Source organism: Chelonoidis abingdonii, chromosome 1 (genome assembly GCF_003597395.2).
Source record: "Chelonoidis abingdonii isolate Lonesome George chromosome 1, CheloAbing_2.0, whole genome shotgun sequence".
Classification (NCBI taxonomy): Eukaryota; Metazoa; Chordata; order Testudines; family Testudinidae; genus Chelonoidis; species Chelonoidis abingdonii.
In genome coordinates this window covers 324,957,758-324,984,326 of record NC_133769.1, presented here as the reverse complement: position 1 = coordinate 324,984,326, position 26,569 = coordinate 324,957,758, and the positions used below count along the sequence as shown (strand labels likewise).

At 44.5% G+C, this 26,569-nt stretch overlaps 1 protein-coding gene across 2 annotated transcripts in view; it reads left to right on the top strand.

Moving 5' to 3' along the window:
- Window positions 1-26,569, top strand: part of FRY (FRY microtubule binding protein) — a 343,127-nt gene that overhangs the window by 211,393 nt on the left and 105,165 nt on the right. For both annotated transcript variants that reach the window (XM_075061648.1, XM_032795968.2), the window contains exons 36-39: window positions 2,222-2,304; window positions 6,386-6,536; window positions 7,593-7,696; window positions 18,233-18,418. In XM_075061648.1, the coding sequence (XP_074917749.1) occupies window positions 2,222-2,304; window positions 6,386-6,536; window positions 7,593-7,696; window positions 18,233-18,418 (524 nt within the window). The remainder of the gene's footprint in view (window positions 1-2,221; window positions 2,305-6,385; window positions 6,537-7,592; window positions 7,697-18,232; window positions 18,419-26,569) is intronic.

Sequence of the window (26,569 nt, the reverse complement as noted above, 5' to 3'; positions counted from 1 at the left end):
TACAGTGTCCAGTTTTGGTCACCAGTGTATGGAAAGGATGTAGAGAAACTGGAAAGGACTCAGAGGTGAGCGACAAAGATGATCACAGGGATGGAATACAAGCTATACAAGCAAAGGCGGAAGGAACTGGGTATGTTTAGTTTGGAAAAGAGGAGATTGAGGGGGGGATACAATAGCTGCCATAAAAAAGATGGAGAAAAGTTGTTGTCTCTTTCCACAGGGGGCAGGACAAGAGACAATAGGTTCAAACTACAGCGTGGCAGATTTAGATTAAATCTCAGGAAAAACTTCCTAACGGTCAGAAAAGTAGGACAATGAAACAGACTGCCTAGGAAGGTTGTAGAAGCTCCTTCGCTGGAGGTTTTCAAAAAGAGGCGGGATCACTGTCTGTCTTGGATGGTTTACGTACAACAAATCTTCCATCTTGGCAGGGGGCTAGACTAGATGACCTTTGCAGTCCCTTGTAACTCTATGATTCTAAATATAAGAAGATTACAAAACAGTAGAGTCACGAGTTAAAGGAGTACAGCATTTCCTGTACCATAGAAAAGTCTATTTTTTTTTCCTTTCTAAATCCCCTTTCTCTTTAGATGGGAAATACGTATGAGCTGCAATAACGTCAGTGAAGGTCTCCATTAACATTTAGTTTATGGTTCTTGATGTCCACTAGGGTCATTTCAAAGTCAAGGATCTGAGCCATCCTCCACTGGATCAGGGCTCAAATGAGCAAGAACAATCTGCTCAGAGATCTTCTCCTGTAGTTCCCCTGTTTATAACCACTTTGAACTATCTGTTTGTTAGATCTTATAAATATAAGAGGTTGCCATTTTCTCAGCTCAATCTCTTAGTTTCTCTATAGAGTAAGCTTGGTTAGGCATTCAGATGTCATGCTGTGGAGCATGGTATAAAAACTTCATATAACAGAGTGTGCCATAACTGATAGGGGTTTCAGAATAGGGAGCAGAAAGATGCTGTGTGTGGGCAACAAGAAAATAAACCTCTTTGCCTTTGGGTAGCCTTCTTATTTTTCCCTACAAAAATTGTTTATAGGTATATTGTATTAATTGGGTTTTTTTTTTAAATGGCAGAGCGAACAACTGATACAACATTTTTCATTATGTGTCCCAGTTGTAACCTGCCAGCAATTTCAGTTTCCTGTCTCACATAAAATTTACATCTTGTCTAACCAATTTTTCAGTAATAGTGTGCTGTGATACTTTTGTGTTCTTATGTCTGATTTTGTAAGCAAATAGTTTTTATGTGAGGTAGATCTTCGGGGTATGCAAGACAAATCAGACTCCTGAAAGAGATACAGTAGTCTGGAAAGGTTGAGAGCCACTGCTATATTTCAATACACAGATGTAGAATTGTTCTTAGTGTTCTCTTTGTAGTCATTTTTTTTTAAATGATAAGGTGACTAGAGCAGATGTTGTGGATAACTTTGTCTCCAACAGTCATTGTTATTTAAAAATGATTATGATAAAGAATTTCTACAGGAAGTAATAGAAGATTTGCCATCTGCTCTCATAATCACAGGCCTGTTTTGGAATAACATATAGTAAAACTAAGTAGAAAATATTTTAGTTTTTGTGTTGAAGACACAATATCACATGAAAGGAAACCCTGAGTAATGTGTGAAATGCCATTTACTTGGCTAGAAAATTTTTTGTCTGGCACAATGTGATCATGCTGCGCCATAGCTTTTCAAGGTGATGTTGCATTGTGTCTTGTCTTGTGATGTGATTGTTTTGATATCAATGCATTTTGACATTATCATGTTATATTGTGACAGTTATGTGTTTGTATTGTCAGCATCTGTTACATGGTGTTCAAAGTAACCGCTTTCTCTTATCTGTGATCTATCTAGCTATATTCTTTCATCATCCAGGCAGCCCTCTTGAAATTATGGCATTCAGATGAGGATAGAATTTGACACTGTGCATTTCTTCATATGTGTTTTCCCCTCAAACTATATCTTTTAGTACACTTTTCAGGGTATTTTTAAAGAATGCCACAATAATATGCCAGTTACCCTTATATGTATGCATAGAAAAACACTAAACTAAAAGAATGTTATTTAGGTTGTAAAGTCAAGTATTTGAAAAGTAGGACATGCCATGCTTAAGGTGGTCCGTGCAAAGTTAGTCAGAGTAAGCATTTACTACAGTGGTTTGCTTTGTCTAAATAAAGCATTTAATGAAGATTTTTCTTGTATTTCAAGGTTCAGTAATGTAATCAGAGCACATACTCGACTAGAATCAAGGTACAGTAATAGCTCTGGAGGATCTTATGATGATGATAAAAGTAAGTGCTGACATTCCATTTTATGCAATTTATTGGGTATATTGGTGGGAAAGGAAATGTTTCTTGTGACTTGAAGAGAACACCTGATGAAGTTGTCTGTATAGTCTAGTCACAGCATAGGAAGCTATCATTCCAGTGGCTTATCTGTGTCACCTTGTTACCTTTAAACTGATGTTATAGATAATTCCTTTTGCTAGCTCAGGAGTCAGTAGAGCCTTTGCACAGGCAGAGCTTCATAGGAATGGGGGAAGTGAGATATCATGTAAGCAGCAGTGCCTGGCTGGATGCATTTTCACTTTGAAAATTATAACAGTTTTAGCTGCACTAGGGGGAACACAGGACTTACCACATAAATATAACAGAAGTAACCAGCACTCTTCCTCAATACCTGGAGATGGGGAGCAGGTCCAGGGACCCACCAAGACATGTCATGTCAGCAAATCATATCCCATCCCTTCCATTTCCCACTACCTGCAACTTAAGTATGGCTTCACGCTTGTGTTGGGCGAAAAGTAGAAAGGGCTCGCTGTTTCAGTCAACCCCGCATACCTACTCTGAACTGACCATAAATTGGCCCTTGGTATTTATTTAGTAAAGAGTATTAAGAAACACCTGGTATTTCAGTTATTTACTAAATTATGTTAGGTGTTTGGGAAGTCTGGTAGTATGAATTCATTTTTGCAATGGACTGCGAAGAGGCTGATATTCTGATTTCATGTATACCCTAAACTGCATCTTAGAAAGGCCAGTCCTTTATACAGTCCCTTATTCCAGACAGATACAAAAAAACCAAGGTCAAATGGTGCAATGGCCCTGGTGGTGTGTCTTAGTGCTAAATAGATCAATGATTTGGCTCTGGCCATACTGTACTGTCTGGTTCAACATGAATAATGAATGTAATAATGTTTTATATCTTCTGTTGTCCAAATGAAATTCTTCTGGCAATTTTTTTCATAGTAAAAAATAGGAAACTTATCAAATGTAATATAATAAACTATTTTGATTGTTTTTAAATATACAAATAGTTGCTTTTGCCTGATTGTGAACAAATAGAAAACCAGTAAATATTTATAAAAATTAATTAATTAAATACATATTCTGCAACATACTCAACCTACATTTTGCTGCAATTTTCCTTCACTTGTGTGGTTTGCTAGTGCTGAATTCTTCAGGAAATTGGCAGTTCTACTGCAAAGGTTAATTAATGCAGCAGTGTTAATGTGATTTTAATGAACTATGTTCCAATACAGAGCAACATTAATACTTTGAAACACTTCTCCACAACACTGGCTGTGGGCAAAGTGGGGTTCAGAGGAATAGCAGTTTGCCTGGGATTACATGATGAATGAGTTGCAGTCCCAGTCACTCCCTCTCTTCCTAATACTGTTTTGCTGGAGGTTGAGTGGCTTCTAACAGCATGTCTTTGATCTACAGGCATCACAAACCTCATTGAAGCTGTCGGGTGTGCTGGCCATCTAATATTCAGGCAGTGTTTGTTTGTTTAGTGATAGCCACAACAGTGGAAGCCACCTCCCAAAGACTATACTGAATACAAACACAGGGGTTGGGGGGATGGGTTTGATTGTGGAGGTGGGTGGGAGAGAGGAAGGGTGAGTGAGCAAGAGAAGCACTGGGTGTGTGTGTGAGAGAGAGGGATTGCGGGTTTTGAACCTTTCTATAAGTCTCCAGGCAGTGTGCAGACCACAGCTGTCATCCAGCAGCTCACTGGAAGTGGAGACAAAGGGGGCTATCAGAGATACAGAATGAAACACAGGAAGTTGTCTGAGTAACTAGGTGGATCCCTGGCTGGTTGCCTGCCACTTTGGACCAAGATGGAATACAGTCACACTTCCATCCAACCCTCTGTTTTCTATGTTAACAAAATAAAAAACCTTAGTTCGGATTCTTCATTCTCTTTTCCCTACAGTTTTAGCAACTGTCAACTTGAATTTTACATAAGTAACTCATGAATTTAATCACACACCATCAGGTACCAAAAACTTCATGTTGCTTTCCACGATTAAAAGGATGGATCAGAGATACAGTTACAGTAAACTGAGATGATTGTTATAACATCCTATAAAATCCCAGAAAGATCTTGCTAGTTTCAAGAAAGGAGAGGCAAATCAAAGTCTTAATTAAAAAAAATGAGGGTCTCCGTGGGGACGTAAGGGCAGCCGGGGGACTCCATACACTACCTTCATCCCAAGTGCCACCCGGAGCCTGCACCCCTGGTCCTCTCCTGTGCCCCACTCCCGTGCCCTCCAAACCCCTCGGTCCCAGCCTGGAACACCCTCCTGCACCCCAACCCCCTCATCTCCAGCCAGAGCCTAGAGCCCACACCCTCAGCCAGAGCCCTCAACTCCCCCACTATACTCCAACCCCAGCCCAGAGCCCCCTCCTGCACTCCGAACCCCTCAGACCCAGCCTGGAGCCCCCTTCCCCACATCCCAACCCCCTGCCCCAGCTCAGAGCCCCCTCCCGCACCTTGAACCCCTCATTTGTGGCCTCACCCTGGAACCCACACTGCCAGCCCAGATCCTGTACCCCCTCCCACACCCCAACCCTCTGCCTCAGCCCAGAGACCCCTCCCGTACTCCAAACCCCTCTGCTCTACCGCCAGCCCCCTCCTGCATCCCAAACCCCTCATCCCTGGTCCCACCCCAGAGACTGCACCACTAGCTACAGTCCTCACCCCCTCATACATCCCAAACCCCTGCCCCATCCTAGAGCCCCCTCCCACACTCTGAACACCTGATTTCTGGCCCCACCCCAGAGCCCGCACCCTCAGATGGAGCCCTCACCCCCTCCCACACCCCAGTTCCCAATTTTGTGAGCATTCATGGCCCGCCATACAATTTCCATACCCAGATTTGACCCTCAGGCCAAAAAGTTGGCCCACCCTTGCTTTAAATGGAGGTGCCTAGGTACTTATTTAGAGTTCAAGTGTGGCATTTACTCACAGCTCTAAGTAGACAGACTAATCCTTCTTTCTGGTCCCCATCATGCAGGCCAAATGGCACAAGTCCCTTTCTGATGCAGCCTGCTCCCTTTAGCATGCCCAGCCAGCTGTGCAAGCTTGTGTAGAAGGGTTCTTTGTCATGATCTGCCCTCCTCCCCTTCCTGTCCCAGGTTGTATACTTAAGGGCACATGCAGGGAGAAGTGTCTGTACTCCTCTGGGCACAGAGGCTGTGGGTTTTCTGGACCTTTATGCAGGGATCTTAGGTGAGGGGTGGAAGGCTTCTTGTGCCTCTTACATAAATATTCACCCAGGGGTCCCACACACACTCTCCCAAGCACCAGGGACAATCTTGACTTTAATATAGATTTAATAGAGTAGTTATTGTTCTGTATATTAAATAGATTATTCAATAATAATAAATAATAGCTGTATAACACTTTTCATGTGTAAAGCACTTGGCAAACATTAATTAACGATCACAAGTCTTATAAGGCAAATAAGTGATGTTTCTGTATATTTATAGATAAATATCTTGTTTATTAATGTAACAACAGCTTCTCACTAAAGCTAAACTAAATAGATATTTGAGAAGCTTAATAAATATTTTACCCCTATTGTAAGAATTGTATCACACTGAAGATGTTTTTCACACTCCTTTTTTCCTCCTCTTAATTCAGCAGATTTAATTTTTGGCTTCTTTGTAGCATCACTCAGCAGGGCACCTGCTGCTTGTTACAAGAATGTGTCACTGCTAGAAGGCCCTGTACAACAGATGCCTTGCCATGGCAATTATGTTGGCTGAACTTTACTCTCGTTTTTTAGGAGAGAGTCCTTTGCTTGGTGTTTTGTGATCTGGATCCTAAGCTACTAAAAAATGACAAAAGGAATTCAGCTGCAGCCTATAAAATTCAGTGCTGCCTGCTTGGACTCTGTGTTACATTTTCAGCATAGTGAAGGAGGAATTAAATGTTCTTCACTTGTTATTGCAAACCCATGTCCTCTCGCCAAATATTCTGAACTGAATTTAGCATGCACATTGTTTTAGATACTAGATAATGAAACTATTTGGTTTTTAAATCATTACAGACTAAAGCATGTTTTAATATTTTACCATGCAGATGATCCTGTTTCTCCATATACTAGCTGGCTGTTGAATATTGTGGAGACCAAACAGCCACAACCCTTGCCAATGCCTTACAATGGAGGATGCTGGGCACCACTTGTTGACTACCTCCCAGAAACTGTCACACCACGGGGACCCCTTCATAGGTGAGCAATACTGAAATAAGTCTCTGCTAATTAGAAAATTGGTCAACAATAATTGAATGACTCCATTACCCAGCACTTAAGAAAAATCACACACATACATTTTACTGCTTCCCAACATTTCAGTGTTAAATCAAAAGGCCCTGCAATTCTAATGCCTTGTTAAAACTGTAGCTTGTTTATTTTGCATGAGATCAAATGTACTGATAGGAATTGGATTAAAGCAACGATACCTGATTCACAGAAGCTGAACGTTGTCTTTCCCAAACCTAACGGACTGTTATTTGTAGCACTTTTTTGTGCTATTCTAATTATGCTATATATATGCTAGAACTCCTTTTTTACATATCTATATTGACATTAATAATATTATTTTCAATAATGGTGCTTAACAGCTAAGTACAGTAACTTTAGGTATTGTGATATCTTTTTTACATTAATAACATTCAAAAGGAAGCTTAATTTTGGAAAATGCTGAGGATTTTGTGACTCCTCCAGTATAGCTTTGTATCAATTCATTTTTCTTGCTATACGTCGCATGTACTGTGATAATTTATGGCAAAAGCTGGTCAGTAGCACTTCTATGACTGTCTTAATAATTTATCACTTCTTTTAACGGTATTAATGTTGGTTTTAGTATTGCTACTTCTTTAAATAACGGTTTGGGTGTAGAAACTCAGGACCTAGTAAGCGTTAGCAGTGACTAGCAGAGCCAGCCAGTGTACAGGCTGCCTGCCTCTGCCAGTGGGCCTCAGTTCCCAGTTATCAAACCTGCTACATTCTAGTCCAGGGCCTCTTTTGAGTGCTGAATGGTCATCATGATGAACTGTACCAAACTGTATGATGGATTAGTAATGGAAGCAAGAAGGGAAACTAGGACAAGACCATCAAACTAGTTTCACTTGGGATCCAAGTCAGGGTTTGAATGTCATTCCCCAGAGCTGAAAGGCTAGTGCATTAACCCATGTCTTGCCAATTCTCATGTGATTGCACAGCATATTACTGTTGTCCAGCTCCCAGAAAAAGTTTTTAAATTGATTTTGTGATTTCATTTATTAGGTGCAATATTGCTGTTATTTTCATGACTGAGATGATAGTGGATCACAGTGTGAGAGAAGATTGGGCCCTTCACCTCCCTTTATTACTTCATGCTCTTTTCTTAGGTAAGACCAATACAACAGGAATTAAAACATGAGTATACTCCAAACCAGGGGTCGGCAACCTTTAAGAAGCAGTGTGCCGAGTCTTCATTTATTCACTCTCGTTTAAGGTTTCGCGTGCTGGTAATACATTTTAATGTTTTTTAGAAGTTTCTCTCTATAAGTCTATATATTATATAACTAAACTAGTGTTGTATTGTAAAATAAACAGGGTTTTCAAAATGTTTAAGAAGCTTCATTTAAAACGAAATTAAAAGTGATCTTACGCTTGCCGACCCCTCAGCCCGGCTTGCTTTAAATCTGGGGTTCTGTTCACCTAGGCTGGCAGCGGGCTGAGCGGGGCCTCGCGCCCGGGACCCGGCTGGCAAGGATCCGTCAGCCAGAACTCCAGACCAGCTGCGGGCTGTGCAGGGCTGGCGGCCAGGACCAGAGGGCTGGGGGCAGAAGGCTGGAGTCAGGGCTGGGGTTGGGTATGTAGGGGTGTAGGTGTCAGGACAGAAGGGGCGCTGGGTGTGGTGGGGGTGCCAGAGCCAGGGCTAGGGTTGCGGGTGGGGGGGATGAAGAAGTCAAGCAGAGGGCTGGGTATGTATGAGGAAGGTAAGGGCTCAGGGCAGGGGCCATGGGGGGGGTGCGGGGCTCAGGGCAGAGGCATGGTGTGTGGGGGGGGTCAGGGCTCAGGGGAAAGTGCTGGGTGACTGCCTTCCTAATAACTCTCAACCCACTGCTCCTTTCCCCTCGAGAGTACCCCCTCCTGGGACCCCACCCCCTATCCAAGCCTCCCTGTTCCTTGTCCCGAGACTGGACTCTACCTCCTACCTCGTCCCCTGACTGCCCAACCCTTTCACACAGCCCTGTCCCGCAAGCCAACCCCTGGACCCCATGCCTATCCAGGACCACTCCCTGCACCCTGACAGGACCCAGAACTCCAATTCCATCCAAGCCCCCATCTCTCTTGCCTATTGGCCCCAATCCCTTTCTACACCCCTGCCTCCTGACAGGACGCAGAACTCCCAACTCATTAACAACCCCCCACTTTCCTTGTCCCCTGACCACCCCCCTTCAAGACCCCCGCCACCCCAACTTCCCCCCCCCCCCAGACTCTCCTTGCTCCGGTCCCCTGACTGCCCTGAACCCCTATCTACCTCCTGCCCCCTCACGAACCCCGGGACTCCCACAGCCCCATCCACCCCCCCACCTCTAATCCCCCCATTAACCCACCCTGCTCCCTGTCCCCTAACCGCCCCCACCCCTTATCCAACCCCCCCAGCCTTGGGCCCCTTACCATGAGACTTCACACAGAGCTAGATACGCTGCTCCTCGGGAGCACACAGCCCCGCCCCTCCGGGTGAGCAGGGAGCATGTCTGCCTCCCTCCGGAGCCAAACGCTGCCCCATGGGAGCGCGCAGCCCCAACCCCCAGAGTGCTGCGCGCGGCGGCAGGGCTCCAGAGGAGGGGAGAAGGCGGGGGAGGGGCAGGCAGCTTGCTGCACTCAGCCTCAGAGCACAGACCCCACGGCTTGCCATGCCGGGAGAGTAGGGCCATTTGCCCACCCCGTGTGCACTGCTATGCTTCTGCTCCCTGCCCCTGCGGAGGAAGCAGAGGCAGAGGAGAGCACGCTGGGCTGGGCAGGATTTTTAGTGGCATGCTGGAGTCCTGGCAGGCTCCAGCATGCCATTAAAAATTGGCTCGCGTGCTGTCTTTGGCACGTGTGCCATAGGTTGCCGACCCCTGCTCCAAACCATTAGTCAAACTGAAGCTGTAGAGTTAGCATTATTTTAAATATATTTTCTCTTTGCCTTCCCCTCCATAGCTATGTTTAAGGCCATCATTCATATTTTGTTACATCAGTTCATGAAACTAAAATTGATCAGCTGGAATGTTGCGGCTGCAGCATTCTTTATCACACCTCGCAATATTCTGAATTTTTTGTTGATTTTTTTTCCCCACTTTACTTTATTAGTTCATCATTTCAGGGTTCACTGAAGCAGAAATGTTGACCATACTAGAGTAATTAGGAAGTGTATAGGCATTATCCAATTCATGTGGTTGATGCATACTTTCTGTAGGTCATTAGAATAGCTAGACATAGGGAATGAATTCATAATAAGTGGTGGTCTCAGTCCAGTTCTCAGTGGATCAATGTCCACATTCCAAACCCCATCACCATAATTGCAGCTAATTTCCACCCTTATTGGTAGTCTCAGCACAGACAGCAAAGATTGAATAACCATGGAGGCTGAGCTAGAAGATTATAGCACATTTGTATAACAATGGGGGAAGTGTCACTGCCCATTATCTACCTATGTCTATGGACCAAGGCAAGTACTTCTAGCTCCATTGCGGTCACTCTGGTACCCTTCACAAGCACTAACAACATGCAGAAAAAATCCAGAAAGAGAAATCAGAGACATTAGAGGGCTATCTAGATTTAAAAGGATACAATTCCTCTTTAATAAAATGAATGTCATGGTAAAATTACCATTCATGCCACTTTCCTCTCCTCTCTCTCTGGGCTTGGCTACACTTGTAGTATACAGTGCAATAAAGGAGCCCCGGGCGCACTTGCTCCCTACCCGTCCACACTGGCAAGGCATATAGAGCACTCTGACTCCACAGCTACAGCACTGCTGGTACTCCACCTTGGCGAGAGGAATAACGTTTGCTGCGCCTTGGCTACAATGCATGGGTGTCAGTGTGAATGAGGTGTTGCGTTACTGTGCTCTGATCGTCCTCCAGAAACATCCCATAATCCCCGTAAGTCAAGTGGCCACTTTTGTCATTGTTTTGAACTCATGTAGGAATGCGTAAATGCACTTTCAAAGCTCTGTTTCTGACAGCCGGCATGCAAGCCGTTACTGTGGAATGCTGTGTGTGAGAGAGAGAGGCATAGGGAGAAGGGGGAGATCTGCTGCTGTCTGAACTTACAAGACAGCATGCTAACATGCTCTCAGCCCCCCAAAGCCCCACTCTCTCTCCCCACACATACACACTACTCCCTGTCACACTCCACCCCACCCCTCCCATTTTAAAAGCACATTGCAGTCACTTGCATGTTGGGATAGCTGCCCATAATGCACCACTCCCAATGCTGCTGCAACTGCCACAAATGTGGCCACGTCAGTGTGCGTGAAGCTGTCAGTGTGGACAAATTGCAGTGCTATCCCTGTTGCACTCTGCGAAGGCTGGTTCAACTGAAAGCACTGTACATCTGCAAGTGTACCCATGCCCTTAGATGCCGAGACTACCATGAATGTCTATGCAACATATGGTGATTTTCATAGAATATTATATAAAATATCTATCTTTTGTATTATTCCTGAGCAATTTACAAAGACAGTCTTGAAATATATTATAGGCAGCATCAAAATGTAGGCTTAAAAACAAAAAGGGATTCAGCTTTTCAGACTCAGTTGGGAGCTGACTCCCCAGATACAGTGAAAAGTTGCTGAAAGGAAAAAGACTCTGCAACATCAATCTTGTGTGGACAAAACAAATAGCTAGTAACTGGTGAACCAATTGAACATCTGACAAATTATAGTTATAGCAGTTCTGAAAAACATGGGCCTTTTTAGTTAGAAATTTATTAGTAATAAAACTCAATTTGAGTCAATGAATCAATGAAGGGACTTGAGAATAGGAATAAAAACAATATCAAACAAGACAAAAGACTCTAGCCTTTTCATTTTGGTTGAGAGATACTCAGTGTAGCCATCACTGAGCAGTGCAAGCAGATATTTGCAGAAATAGATTTCTGATATTACAAATGCATTTATCAAAATGTCTTTACCTTTTTTGTCAAGTAATATCTTAACATCACAGTATTTCATAATGACTCGCATTTAAATTAACATTAAAGCTTCACTTTTATTATGGTTTAGTTTCATTACATCTCTATAGATTCCCCTTGTGAGGGTGTAGGGAAGTGGTACTAAATGTGTTAGCCGGAGGTGTGACTGTGACTTGCATATGAAGTAATCATGTCATGCTGGAATGTGAGAAAGCACATGGGAAGGAGTGTATGAGGGATATGATTGAGAAAGAAACTAGAGATATTTTGGCAGTTAAACTGAGCATGTACCTTTTCACATATTGGAAGGAATAGGAAAATATTTAAGTGAAAGGATTCTACTGTAGAAACATAAGTAAAGGACAGAATGGTCTGTAATATTGATAATGAAGGGATTAAAAAGATTTTCTGTTAATTGAGTCCTTGTATAAGATGTTGGATTGACGGCACCAGTTATGGAAATCCTCTGTTTTTAACTACACAGCGGCACTGTAAAACAGCCCAGTATTGCTCTAGATCAGGGATTGGCAACCTTTGGCACGCGGCTCATCAGCTAAGCATCCTAGCGGGCCGGGCCGGTTTGTTTACCTGCCGTGTCGGCAGGTTTGGCCAATCGCGGCTCCCACTGGCCGCAGTTTGCCATCTCAGGCCAATGGGGGCTGCAGGAAGCAGCGTGGGCCGAGGGACATGCTGCCCTCGGCTTCCCGCCACTCCCATTGGCCTGGAACAGCGAACCGCGGCCAGTGGGAGCTGCAATCAGTCGAACCTGTGGACGTGGCAGGTAAACAAACTGCCCTGGCCTGCCAGGGGCTTTCCCTGGCGAGCCACATGGCAGAGATTGCCGACCCCTGCTCTAGATGTTCCACCTAAGGGTTGAGAGGAAAGCTCTGTTTCCATGCCCATTCAGTCCTTGGCCTCTCTCCTTAACTCTGAAGTTTATCAACTGGTGCGAATTGTGGTGATGGAGTAGGACTGTGCCCACCAATTCATTTCATATAGCTACCAAAGAGCTGTCAAATGGCAGTGGCTTTCAGGCACTACTAAACCAAGCAAGCTCAGAGCAGCAACTTGCATCTATATATCTTGCATTCCTGAATATCTTGAAGGGTGGATGAGTGGGTGGAGATATTAATTCTTGGCAGCTGGAAAGAAAGGGAGGAAGAGAGGGAACAAGGAAGAGACCAAGAGTAGTGGAATAGGGAATAGAAGCAAGGATGGAGAGGCTGGAGGAGAGTTTTGCAGGCCTGTCAAAGAGCAGACTGGCAAGTGTGCACCAGAGACACATAACATGACGTAGCAGTGTGGGGGACTCAAAAGGCAGGCTGCCAGGGAAGAGGAGATTCAGACAAGAAAGGAGCTGAGGAGACAGCCAGCTCTGTTGTTCTGAGTTTGATCTCTCGTGCAACCATCTCAGAAGGTGTTGAACCAGAACTAAGATGATAAATGAAAAAAATTGCTTTGTCACAGTGAAGCAATACATTTTACACAAACTTGAATCATTTATGTTTATAGCTCATTTAATTTTACAGAATTAAATTTTGGCAACAGATAGTATAAAGTCGAGTGCATGCGGCCACACTAAGCACATTAATTCAGTGGTGTGCGTCCATGGTACCAAGGCTAGCGTCGACTTCCAGAGCGTTGCACTGTGGGTAACTATTCCATAGCTATCCCATAGTTCGCATCTCCACTTGCCTGTGGAATCTGGTTGAAATACGCCAGTCGCCTGATGGGGCAAAAAACATTGTCGCAGGTGGTTCTGGGTACATGTGGCCCCTCTCTCTCCCTCCCTCATGAAAGCAACGGCAAGACAACGTTTCGCACCTTTTCCTGGTTACCTGTCACTAAACCACAGCAAGCATGGAGCCCGCACAGCTGACCGTCACCGTAAGTCTCCTGGGTGCTGGCAGACGTGGAATGCATGCACGCAGCAGCAGCTCATTGCCTTTTGGCAGCACATGGTGCAGGACTGAAAGCCATCGTCCATCATACAGAGATGGGAGTGACTCAGCCAGGTCATTTCCCATTTTCTGCCTAGCACCAGGAAGTGATGCTAACAGTCATAATGCAGCATCTCGCCGAGCAGCTAGGAGATTATGATGGCAAGTCTTAATGCAGCATCTTCTGCTAGCACCCAGGAGATGACGATGGCTGCAGTCATACGCTCTGTCTGCTGCTAGCCTAAGATGTAAAAGATAGATGGAGTGGATCAAAACAAGAAATAGACCAAATTTGTTTTGTATTCATTTGCTTCCTCCCATGAAAATCAAACCTGCTAACCCAGGCTTTGAGTTCAGTCCTGAGGTGCCATTCTGGGTGAAGTTGTTTGTGTTTTCTCCCTTGATGCAAAGCCTCCGCCTTTTGTGAATTTTAATTCCGTGTAAGCCATGTATCAGTCGCCCTCGCGCTCCGTCAGAGCAATGGCAGACAATCGTTTGCGCCTTTTTCAGCACAGTAATCCATTAACATACAGCCTCTGCGCATTAATCGTGCAATTTTGCTGAGACCAGAACCTGGAAAAGACCAGCGTGAAGAGGCGACGGCCAGCACAGCGAAGAAGTGAATGGAGCACGGAACACAGAATCTATCAAACTGGCGGCCCGGACCTTTGGAGATCATGGTGTTAATGGAGGTCAGTGTTCATGCCCATGGAACACTGATTCTTGGGCCTGGGAAACAAGCCAGATGATGGGACCACATCATAGTGTGCAGGCTGATAGACAATTCCAGTGGCTGCAGAACTTTCGCTATGTTAATGGGACTTATTCATGGAATTTGTGACTTGCATTTCCCCTGCTCGGAAGCGCAAAGCAAATCAAATGAAAGCGCCTCCACATGCGAAGCGAGCTGGCAATAACCCGGTGGAAGCTTGCAGACGGCCAGAAACTACCGGTCAGTCAGGGAATTCAATGTGGAGTGGGAAAATCTTACTGTGGGGCTGCTGATCAGTCGCCAAAGCAATCACTGAGCTGCTGTACCCGAAAGGGAGGACTTTGGGAAATTGTAGTCATAAGTTAGAGATGCGTTTGGTGCAATGGGATCCCTAGCTGTGTGGGACGAAGAGGAACCATATCCCTATCGTGGCACCGGAACCACCAGGGCAGACAGTACAAAAACCGCCAGGGGTACTTTTCCAGGGCGGCAAGCACTGTAGATCACAAAAACCAGTTTCACCAACATAACATGGATGGCTGGAAGCAGATGACACGCGGTCTTCAGAACAGAGTCTGTTAAACGGCTGCAGCAAGGGATTACTTCCCAGACCAGAAAAATAACTTTGGGAATGTTGAACATGCTATAGTTATCGCTTGGGATCCCACCACCCTATAGCAAATGGCTCATGAAGCCATGACACAGGCAGCGTGACAGTGGAGTCACAGCTATTCAACTATAGGCTTGAGCACTGCAGAATGGTGGTAGAGATGTGCATTTGTACGTTAAAGGGCCGTTGTTGCATCTTACTGCTGCGCAGACCTCACCAACCAATAATCCCATGTTATTGCTGCTTGTGCCCACAGACTCTGTGGAGAGTAAGGAGAGATGTATTAGGTGGGGGAGGTTGAGGCTAAATCACACTGGCTGCTGAATTACGTGCAGCCGAGACACCAGGCGATGAGAAGAGCACACCAGCAAGCGGTGCGCATCAGAGAAGCTTTGAAAGGTGAGCTGCCAGGCTATACGGGTAACAGTCTGTTTGTTTTGCCTTGAGAAAACCCACCCCTTCTGTGACTCATCCGTGTAAGCTCAACCCGCCTCCCTCCGCGATCACAGCTTGCTTCAAGGAAAATAAAGTGCACTATGTTAAAAACCAATCGTATTCTCTATACATTGTTTAAAAAATGGAGAGAACTGACAGGTAGGGTGTGGAGGAGGGGATGAAGTAAGGAAAAAGCCACTTATAAACTTGTTGATGAAAGCCTGCCGGTCCTTCACGTCCACTGGATGGAGTGCAGGGTGCATGGAGCCCTTCCCCCCACCTCCCCCCCCGCGTTTTTGGCATTGGGGTGAGGAGCTAGGAACTCTGGAAGGTGGAGGGCGACGTAAACAGGGTGCAAGCGGCATCGTGATCCGCTGCTGTTCCTGAGCCACCAGACCTGGAGCATGTCCGTTATCCCTGACAGTAAAACCCCAGCATTGCATCCTGCCTCCTCTGATCTCCTGCCGGCACCTCTCATCTCGAACATGATCCCCTGCCTCATGTTTGTCCCTCAACTGTCACTCAGTCATGGCCGCTTCCTATAACTGTAAATACGTGTGCCTTCCACCATACAAATGAGCTCTTTCATTGCAGGTGCTGCAATGATCTCAGAGAACATTTCAACTCGCATGCAGTTGTTTGCCGCCTTAATCTAGATAGCCTTTGACGAATGAGGAAGGCTTGAAAAATTTGCAGCTGTGGGAGAGGAAAAGGGAGAGAAATATTTGGGAAAAGATACAATTACAGAACAATGGTATACCTTCACAGGAAACAACACTATTCACATTACATAGCCACATGTCTTCGGTACAAGGTCGCATTTGCATCTAATATGATGCCTGCGGCTTGGTGTTAGAAAGACACAGACGCAGGTCCGGGGCATCAGAATTACAGCTGCAGCGGACACGATAGGACATTGTCTTTCGTCTGCAAACCTTCATAAAAGCAGAGCGCGCCCTCATTTCCCATACAGCAAAGCCGTGATGCTTGCAGTTTTTCGTGTTAACATGCGAAGCAGCAGAAATAAATTACCCACTGTCCAATTCTCTGGATGATATCTTTACCTCGCCCACACACGGTGGCTCGGTATCAGGAAGATTCTCTGCTAGCCAACAAAACAGACTCATGCCGAGTTGTCTGGTCCCCCACACACTTGGGCTAACTTCAGGGAAGATTTCTTTCAGCCATCAGAAAGAGCCAGTAGAGACTGGCTCTCTGAAATGTCCCCTTAAATTAAATGTCAATGTATTTCAACCAGGTTACCTATGAACGATTCACCTCTCTTCAGGAGAACACAGTGAGATAACGAACGGGATGTTGCGTTGAATGCCAGCAAAAACCGGGACCACACACTTGCATGCTTTGTCATGCAATGATACCAGAATACTTCGCTACTAGTATAGTTGGTTCAAGTGCCTCGACGGAGGACAGAAATCGGCTGCCTCCCCCAGAAAACTTCTGCAAAGGCTTTTTGGGAGTACCTCCAGGAGAGCTTCATGGAGATGTCCCTGGAGGATTTCCACTCCATCCCCAGAGACACGTGTAACAGACTTTCCAATAGGCTGTACTGCTGCGATGCATCCAAGTCCTCAGGACAAATAATCATTAAAAAAACAGTTGCTTTTAAACCATGTTGTATTGACAAAAGGTACACTCACCAAGGTCCCTGCTACAGCTTCATGGTCTGGATACACCTTGGGAAGAGTCTGGGAGGCTATTTAGTCAGCTGGGAAAAGATTCTGGCCATCGAAGGACGTACGTGCCGTATCGTGCGTTAAAAGCGGATTGCTCAAGCATCGAATATCGCGTCTAATCTAGACGGGATATATCGATCTCTGAGCGCGCTTATATCGATTCCGGAACTCCACCAACCCCAACGGAGTTCCGGAATCGACATGGCGAGCCGCGGACATCAATCCCGCGCGGTGAGGACAGGTGAGTAAATCGATTTTAGATATTTGACTTCAGCTACGTTATTCACATAGCTGAAATTGCATATCTAAAATCGATTTTACCCTGTAGTGTAGACCAGCCGTCTGACTGTTGGGGAGAATGGAGTGCTGTGTGCTCTCTGCAAGCTCGTGCTCCTCCTCCTCATTTTCCCCATCCGCAAAATCCTCAGGCATAGCTGAGACTACCCCCTCCTCAGAATCCATGGTCAGGGGTGGGGTAGTGGTGGCAGCCCCTCCTAGAATTGCATGCAGCTCAGCGTACAAGCGGCATGTCTGTGGCTCTGCCCCGGAGAGTCTGTTGCTTCTTTGGCTTTCTGGTACGCTTGTCTGAGCTCCTTAACTTTCACACGGCACTGTAGTGAGTCTCTATTGTGGCCTCCATCATGCCTCTGGAGATTTTTTCAAATGTTTTGGCATTTTGTCTTTTGGAACGTAGTTCTGCTAGCATAGAATTGTCTCCCCATACAGTGATCAGATCCAGTACCTCCCGTACGGTCCATACTGGAGCTCTTTTTTGATTCCTGGACTGCATGGTCACCTGTGCTGATCAGCTCTCCTCGCTGGGCAAACAGGAAATGAAATTCAAAAGTTCGTGGGGCTTTTCCTGTCTACCTGGCCAGTGCATCCGAGTTCAGATTGCAGTCCAGAGTGGTCACAATGGTGCACTATTGATTTTAAGAGCCCTTTATGTCAAAGTAAATGGCTTAGTTGTGCGGACAGGTGCAGGGTTAATTCGATTTAACGCTGCTAAATTCGACCTAAACTCATAGTGTAGACCACGCCTAAGTCCTCAATGTACATGGACAATGGAGTACTCTCATCTCTGGAGGTGGTCCCCCCATCTTAAGGTCTGGGCACTGCTACAGCTCATGATGTACTGTCTCAGTAGATATAGAGAGGATTTTGGTCTGGCGCCTTTCTCAAGTACTAAATTCACACAAATATTTAAAGAAAAAACTGTGGGAACTGTGTCCTGAAGTACTGTACCTTCTGTTTGTTCTGTACTGTTGTCATGAACTGCCTTGGAATCTTTGCTATTTCTGGAATTTAAACTTGTTTATAATCACTTCATACTCAGTGATTGCTGTAACTCTTTCCTTCAGGTCTTGACCATTACCGCCCTGAGGTCTTTGAACACAGTAAAAAGCTACTGCTTCATCTTTTGATTGCATTGTCTTGCAACAGCCATTTTCAAGCCATTGCCTCAGTGCTTCTTCAGACCAGGGAGATGAATGGAACCAAGACTCTGACAGTCCAACCAGCCTATCTACCTGAATTCCTGTATACAGGTAATCAAGTACACTTGGAAGAGAAACTACACTATATTTTAAAAGTTTAAAATATTGGAGCATAAGGGTTTCTTTCCTGATATACTGTAGGTTATATTTTTGATGTACTATAGGTTGAATGATCAAAATGGGAAATCTGTACAGCAACCATTGATCTTAACTCCGTGTGAACTACTTTGGAAATGCACCACAGATTACTAAATGATGACTTACTATCAGAGTAGGAAAAGCCCCTTGTTATAAGGAAAAATTTATATCATTTTAGAAATGAATGTGCCAGTTTTGCATACCTGTAACTTTCTAAGGGCTTGTCTACACGGTGTGGCAATCTGCCCTATGTACATGTGATTTCTAAAGTATATCAACATGCTGTGTATTAATTGGTCTGTGTAGATCCTGCTGGGGTGCACTAAAGGTTTCCCAGTTTGCTTTAACATAGCACGGTTTGAAACAGTGCGCAGAGTGCATTAAAGCACACTAGGAAACCTTTTGTGCACACCAGCTGGATCTGTATGGACCTATTAATGTAAAAACGTTAGAAATCACACCCTCATAATGTGCGTTACCCCACTGTGTAGACAAGCCATAACACTCTGAGACACAGAACTCTCCTAGAAATGGAACTTTAACCTAAATAAATAATATATGATTGCAGCACAAGAAAAGCAAAGGAATTAACATGGTTAGGAATGATATATCCATCTCAAAGTTCCAATTAAACCTTTCCTTCAATTCAGTAGCGCTCCAATATGAAGTACTCCCTCCAACATCCCTATCTCTTACTGACCATGAACACACTTCCTCCCTTGGCTGAAATCCATTTCTGATTTCAGCAGGTTTGCCAATCTCTGCTAGGCTGGCTGCTCTGCTAATTTTTGCAAATTCAAGGACTTTGATGGGGTTGGGTGGGGGCAAAGCTTGATGAAAGTAGCTGGACAGATTTTAGACTGTTGTGACGTGTTACTAAATATAAGGAGCCAGTTGGGAGCTGAGGGAGTCACAGCACCTGTTTAGAATTGTGTAGATAAGATTGGAGTTCAGGAAGAAGGCTGAATACAGTCAAAGAAAAAAGAGTAAAATATGATTGTGATAGAAAGAAGGGAGAATCAGAGAGAAATGCTCTTGGCCTAAGTGTCACTTCTGGCTTTAGTAAAATAGCAAAATTAGTTCTGGGCACCTTGTTACCAAAAAGGTAGTAACAGATCTGGGGGCTAGTTCAAAGAATATCAGCCCGGAAAATGGAGAAATTGATTTATGAGAAAAAATATTAAAAGTGATAAATATTTATAATTTGGCCAAACAACAATAAAGCTGGGAGATAAGAATACATGTATTTCAAAGGTAAACAAAGAGGATGGAGAAGTATTATTTAGGGTGGTGAAAGAGATAAAATTAAGAAAGGGAATCTTGGAGCTGAATAGCAAAAAACTTATTCAATGTGAGATGCACTAGGCTGTGTAATAGTCTCCCATGGGAAATGGTAGAAACCTCCTTGTTTGGTACATTTAAAATTTGACTGGGCAGAAGACTAGAAAATTCATTATGAGGAGCAGTCTTTCTTTGGGAATAGACTGGACTGAATCTTTCTTTGGGTACAGATGTTAGCTTCCATAATTCTAGTAAGCAAGGAAGGGTGAAAACATAAGAACAGCCATACTGGGTCAGACCAAAGGTCCATCTAGCCCAGTATCCTGTTTTCCATCAGCGGCCAATGCCAGGTGCCTCAAAGAGAATGAACAAAACAGATAATCATCAAGTGATCCGCCCCCTGTTGCCCATTCCCAGCTTCTGGCAAACAGTGGCTAGTGACACCATCCCTGCCCATCCTGGCTAATAGCTATTGATGGACCTATCCTCCATGAATTTATCTAGTTCTTTTTTTGAACCTGTTAAGTCTTTGCCTTCACCAAATCCTCTGCAAGGAGTTTTCCACAGGTTGACTTTGAGTTGTGTGAAAAAATACTTCTCTTGTTTGTTTTTTAAACCTAGTGCCTATTATTTAATTTGGTGGCCCCTAGTTCTTTGTGTTATGAGAAGGATCAATGAACACTATCTTATTTACTTTTCTTCCACAAGTCATGATTTTTAATAGACCTCATCATAATCCCCGCCTATCATCTCTTTTCCAAGATGAACTTCCTCTTATTAACTTTCTCAATACGGCAGCCATTCCCATACCCCTAATCATTTTGTTGCCCCTTTTGTGAAGCTTTTCCAAGTCCAATATACCTTTTTTGAGATGGGGTGACCATATCTGCACACAGTATTCAAGATGCGAGTGTACCACGGATTTATATACAGGCAATATGATATTTTCTGTTTTATTAGCTATCCCTTTCTTAATGATTCCAAACATTCTGTTCGCTTTTTTGACTCCCGCTGCACATTGAGTGGATGTTTTCAGGGAACTATCCACAATGACTCCAAGATCTATTTCTTAAGTGGTAACAGCTAATTTAGACCCCATCATTTTATATGTATAGTTGGGATTATGTTTTCAAATGTGCATTACTTTGCATTTATCAACATTGAATTTCATCTGCCATTTTGTTGCCCGGTCACCCAGTTTTGTGAGATTCTTTTGTAGCTCTTCACAGTCTGCTTGGGACTTAACTATCATGACTACTTCTGTATCATCTGCAAATTTTGCCGTCTCAGTGTTTACCCCCTTTTCCAGATTATTTATGAATATTTTGAATAGTACTGGTCCCAGTACAGTCCCCTGGGGGACACCACTATTTAGCACTCTCCATTCTGAAAACTGACCATTTATTCCTTCCCCCTGTTTCCAATCTTTTAACCAGTTACTGATCCCTCAGAGGACCTTCCCATTTACCCCATGACTGCTTACTTTGCTTAAGAGCCTTTGGTGAGGAACCTTGTCAAAGGCTTTCTAAAAATCTAAATACACTGGATCCACTGGATCCACCTTGTCACCATGCTTGTTGACCCCCTCAAAGAATTCTAGTAGATGGATGAGGCCTGATTTCCCTTTCCAAAAACCATGTTGACTCTTCCCCAACAAATTATGTTCATCTATGTGTCTGACAATTTTGTTCTTTACTATAGTTTCAACCATTTTGCCTGGTACTGAAGTCAGGTTTACCAGCCTGTAATTGCCGGGGTCACCTCTGGAGCCCTTTTTAAAAATTGGTGTCAAGTTAGCTATCCTCCATTCATTTGATACAGAAGCTGATTTAAATGATAGGTTATAGACGACAGCTAGTAGTCCTGCAATTTCACATTTGAGTCCCTTCAGAACTCTTGGTCCATCTGGTCCTGGTGACTTACTACTGTTTAGTTTATCAATTTGTTCCAAAACCTCCTCTAATGACACCTCAATCCTGGACAGTTCCTCAGATTTGTCACCTAAAAAGATGGCTCAGGTTTGGGAATCTGCCTCACATCCTCAACCATGAAGACTGATATAAAGAATTCATTTATTTTCTCTGCAATGGCTTTATTCTCTTTGACTGTTCCTTTAGCATCTCAATCGTCCAGTGGCCCCACTGGTTGTTCAGCAGGATTTCTGCTTCTGATGTACTTTAAAAAAAAAAATGCTATTACTTTTTGAGCCTTTGGCTAGCAGTTCAAAATCTGCAAAATCTTTTTTGGCCTTCCTAATTATATTTCCACACTTCATTTGTCCGAGTCTATGCTCCTTTCTATTTTTCTCATTAGGATTTAACTTCTACTTTTTAAAGTATGCCTTTTTTGCTTCTCACTGTTTCTTTTATTTTGTTGTTTAGCTATAGTGGCTCTTTTTAGGTTCTCTTACTGTGATTTGTAATTTGGGGTATACATTTAAGTTGAGCCCCTATTGTGGTGTCTTTAAAAAGTTTTCATGAAGCTGTCAGGGATTTTACTTTTGGTGCTGTACTTTTTAATTTCTGTTTAACGAACCTCCTCATTTTTGTGTAGTTCCCCTTTCTGAAATTAAATGCTTCTGTGTAGTTCCCCTTTCTGAAATTAAATGCTTCTGTGTTGGGCCGCTGTGTTATTTTCCCTACCACAGGGATATTAAATTTAATTATATTATGGTCACTATTACCAAGCGGTCCAGCTATATTCACCTCTTGGATCTGATCCTGTCCTCCACTTAGGACTAAATCAAGAATTGCCTCTCCTCTTGCGGGTTCCAGGATTAGCTGCTCCAAGAAGCACTCATTTAAGGTGTCAAGAAACCTTATCTTTTCATCCCTTCCTGAGGTGATATGCACCCAGTCAATATGGGGATAGTTGAAATCCCCCATTATTATTGAGGTTTTTTTTATTTTAACAGCCTCTCTAATCTCCCTGAGCATTTCACAGTCAGTATCACCATCCTGGTCAGGTGGTCGATAGTATATCCGTACTGCCATATTATTATTTAAGCATGGATTTACTATCCATAGAGATTCTGTGATATAATTTGGTTCATTTAAGATTTTTACTTCATTTGATTCTATGCTTTCTTTCACATATAGTGCAACTCCTCTATCAGCAGGACCTGTTCTGTCCTTCTGATATATTTTGTACCCTGGTATTACTGTGTCCCATTAATTATCCTCATTCCATCAAGTTTCTATGATGCCTATTATATCAATATCCTCATTTAATATGAGGCACTCTAGTTTGTCCATCTTATTATTTAGACGTCTAGCATTGGTATATAAGCACTTGAAAAACTTGTCATTTTTTAGCTGTCTGCCATTACATGATGTAATTGAATGGGACTTTTTTTCTTTTGACTGTTTCTCATCAGATTCTACCTGTATTTTATCATCTTCCATCCTCTCCTTCTTATTAGGATATAGGCAATATCCATTTATAGATCCTCCCCTAAGCAGCGGATCCTCCCTCCAAACCACGTGCTCCTCCACATCTGTCAGCTTTCTCCCAGCCCTTAGTTTAAAAACTGCTCTATGACCTTTTTAATTTTAAATGCCAGCAATCTGGTTCCATTTTGGTTTAGGTGGAGCTCATCCTTCCTGTATAGACTCTCCCTTTCCCAAAAGTTTCCCCAGCTCCTAATAAATCTAAACCCCTCCTCCCTGCACCATCGTCTCATCCACGCATTGAGACCCTGCAGTTCTGCCTGTCTAACTGGCTCTGCGTGTGGAACTGGAAGCATTTCAGAGAATGCTACCATGGAAAAGAGAAACAAAGCTCTGCAAGTTTTTGGACAAGCTTCAGGTACTTTGTCTCCATAATTTGGATACTTATCGGAACCTATTGAAGTTTATCTGTCACTAATCACTATAGGATTTTTTGCCTAAAATAAAAATAGACATGAGGGGAAAGGAGGCAGAAAATAATCTATTGAATATGCAATGCAGCATAATGATCCAAAGGCCATGCTGCCCTCTGTCCTGGACGCACAGTCCCTGGATTCTTATTCAATACTTTAAAGGGAAACAATCACACAGTTTTAAAAGGTCACGGACATGTTTTTTTTTAAAAAAAGAGCAATAACATAGATTCAAATTCTCACTCAAAATTTTTTTTATTAAAATTAAGGTTGTTTTTAACCCTACTTATGAATTTTTAATAGTGCACAACTTCATGAGCAGTAGAAGCTTAAAGAAAATTACTTTAGAACTTTAATCTTTTGACCTTCAATCAGTTGATTTGGTGCATGGCCAGAACAAATGAAGATTGATGGCTTTCATTTTTTTATCAGAGACCTTTAGGAGAATGCTGATAGTACTGGTAAACAACATTTTTTGCATAATTCAGGATTATTTATTCCACTTAAATGTTTCAGATATTTCATTGCAAAATTTTATCATAATTCAGGACAAAAATATTAAATCAGATGATGTATATGCCTGTTATTTACCTTCAACAGCAGTGGAGAACGTATTTCCTTCCCAAACTGTGTGAAAATCCTTCTTCCTGTTGTATTTTCACAAACTGTTAAACCTATACAATAAACTATTAAATTTAAATTACATTTTCATTTTCCCCTAAGATTCACGTGGGATTTCCCACCTTTGATATCCCATGTCAAGGCCTCTTTTGTGACCATGGTGAACTGAGTAGAACTCCCTTTTGAGTTAAAATGTTTTTTAATCAGTTAATGTTGAGGAGTTGCTGTTTGGATGAGGAAAGTAATTCAGATACAGTCAGTATGCTACATGGTTCAGTAGCTAGAACAGGGGTCGGCAACCTTTCAGCAGCGGTGTGCAGAGTCTTCATTTATTCACTCTAATTTAAGGTTTTGCGTGCCGGTAATACATTTTAACATTTTTAGAAGGTCTCTTTCTATAAGTCTATATTATATAACTAAACTATTGTATGTAAAGTAAACAAGGTTTTCAAAATGTTTAAGAAGCGTCATTTAAAATTAAATTAAAATGAGGATCTTACGCTGCCAGCCTGATCAGCTTGCTGCCAGTCTGGGGTTCTGTTCACCTAGGCCGGCAGCGGGCTGAGCACGGGTTGAGGCCGGGACCCCAGACCAGGAGGAGGGGGTTTCAGGTGTCAGGGCAGAGGTCTGGGGGAGGGGGTTCAGGGCAGAAGGCTGGGGTGGGGGTGGTTCAGGGATCAGGGCAGAGGGCTGGGGTGTGTGGGGAGTGTAGGGCAGAAGGCTGAGTGTGTGGGGGGGTCAAGGATCAGGGCAGAAGGCTGTGTGTGTGTATGTGTGTGGGTTCAAGGGTCAGGGCAAAGGGCTGGGGTTATGGGGGCTGCACGGCAGAAGGCTGAGTGTGTGGGGAGGGTCAGAGCAGAGGGCTGGGGGGTATGGAAGGTGCAGGGCAGAATGATGAGTGTGTGGGGGGGGTCAGGGCAGAGGGCTGGGGAGTATGGGGGTGCAGGGCAGAAGGCTGAGCGTGTGTGGGGGTCAGGGAAGAGGGCTGGATGGTATGGGGGGTGCAGGGCAGAAGGCTGGGTGTGTGTGGGGGTTCAAGGGTCAGGACAGAAGGTTGGGGGTATGGGGGTGCAGGACAGAATGCTGAGTGTGTGTGGGGGGTCAGCGCAGAGGGCCGGGGGTATGGGGCGTGCAGGGCAGAATGTTGAGTGTGGGGGGGGTCAGGGCAGAGGGCTGGGAGTATGGGGCATGCAGGGCAGAATGTTGCGTGGGGGGGGTCAAGACAGAGGGGTGGGGGTATGGGGCATGCAGGGCAGAATGTTGTGGGGGATGGTCAAGGCAGAGGGCTGGGGTGCTCGGCCCATAGGGGTTTTCCCAGCCCTCTGCCCTGAGCGGCTCACGGCAGGGGGCTGGAAGGGATATGCCCTGTTCCACCCCCTTCCCCAAGGTCCCGCCCCTACCTCTCACTGTCTCCTCTATGGAGCTGCCCGCACTCTGCCATGCTTCGCCCCCTCCCCCTTGCTAGGGCCATCAGCTGATTGGCGCAGGGAAGGAGAGAGGACGGGGCAGGAAAGCACCACACTGGGGGAAGAAGCGGGGGAGGGAGAAGCTTGGCTGCTGCAGAACCAAGCTTCTGCCTCCGGCCCCTGCAGGGGAGAGCAGTGGGCAGGAGGGCTGAGTGGGACTGGGGGCCATGACCGCGGCAGGCAGCTGCGTGCCGCTCAAAATCGGCTCACATGCCATGTTTGGCACACGTGCCATAGGTTGCCAACCCCTGAGCTAGAACAGAGAATCTGAAATGAAGACACCTGGCTTCTAATTTTATCTCTGAAACTGACTCTCTCAGAGACAAGGTGAAGGAGGTAGTACCTTTCATTGGACCATCTGTTAGTGAACGAGACAAGCTTTCAGAGAGCTCTTCTTTAGATCTGGGAAAACCACTCAGGGCTAGTCTACACTGGCAACGCTAAGGGTATGGCTATACTTGGAAATGTGCAGCGCTGGGAGTTACAGCTGTGGTCATACAGCTGTGTAGGAACAGCGCTGCAGTGTGGCCACACTGACAGCTACCAGCGCTGCAGTGTGGCCACATTTGCAGCATTTGCAGCGCTGTTGGGAGTGGTGATTGGTGGGCAGCTATCCAGCGTTCAGTGGCTCAACATGCTTTTCCAAAGAGGGGGGTGGGTGGACGTGTGACAGGGAGCGTTGGGAGAGCAGAGAGAGCGGCATATTTGGAGCAGACCTGTGACAGCTCCACTGCCTTGCAGAGTTCAAAGCAGGAGCACCCCTCTCTCAATCACTCTTAAATGTTAAAAAGGGCTTTCAGACCAGATAAGGCCAGCTTCTCCGACGGACCCCTC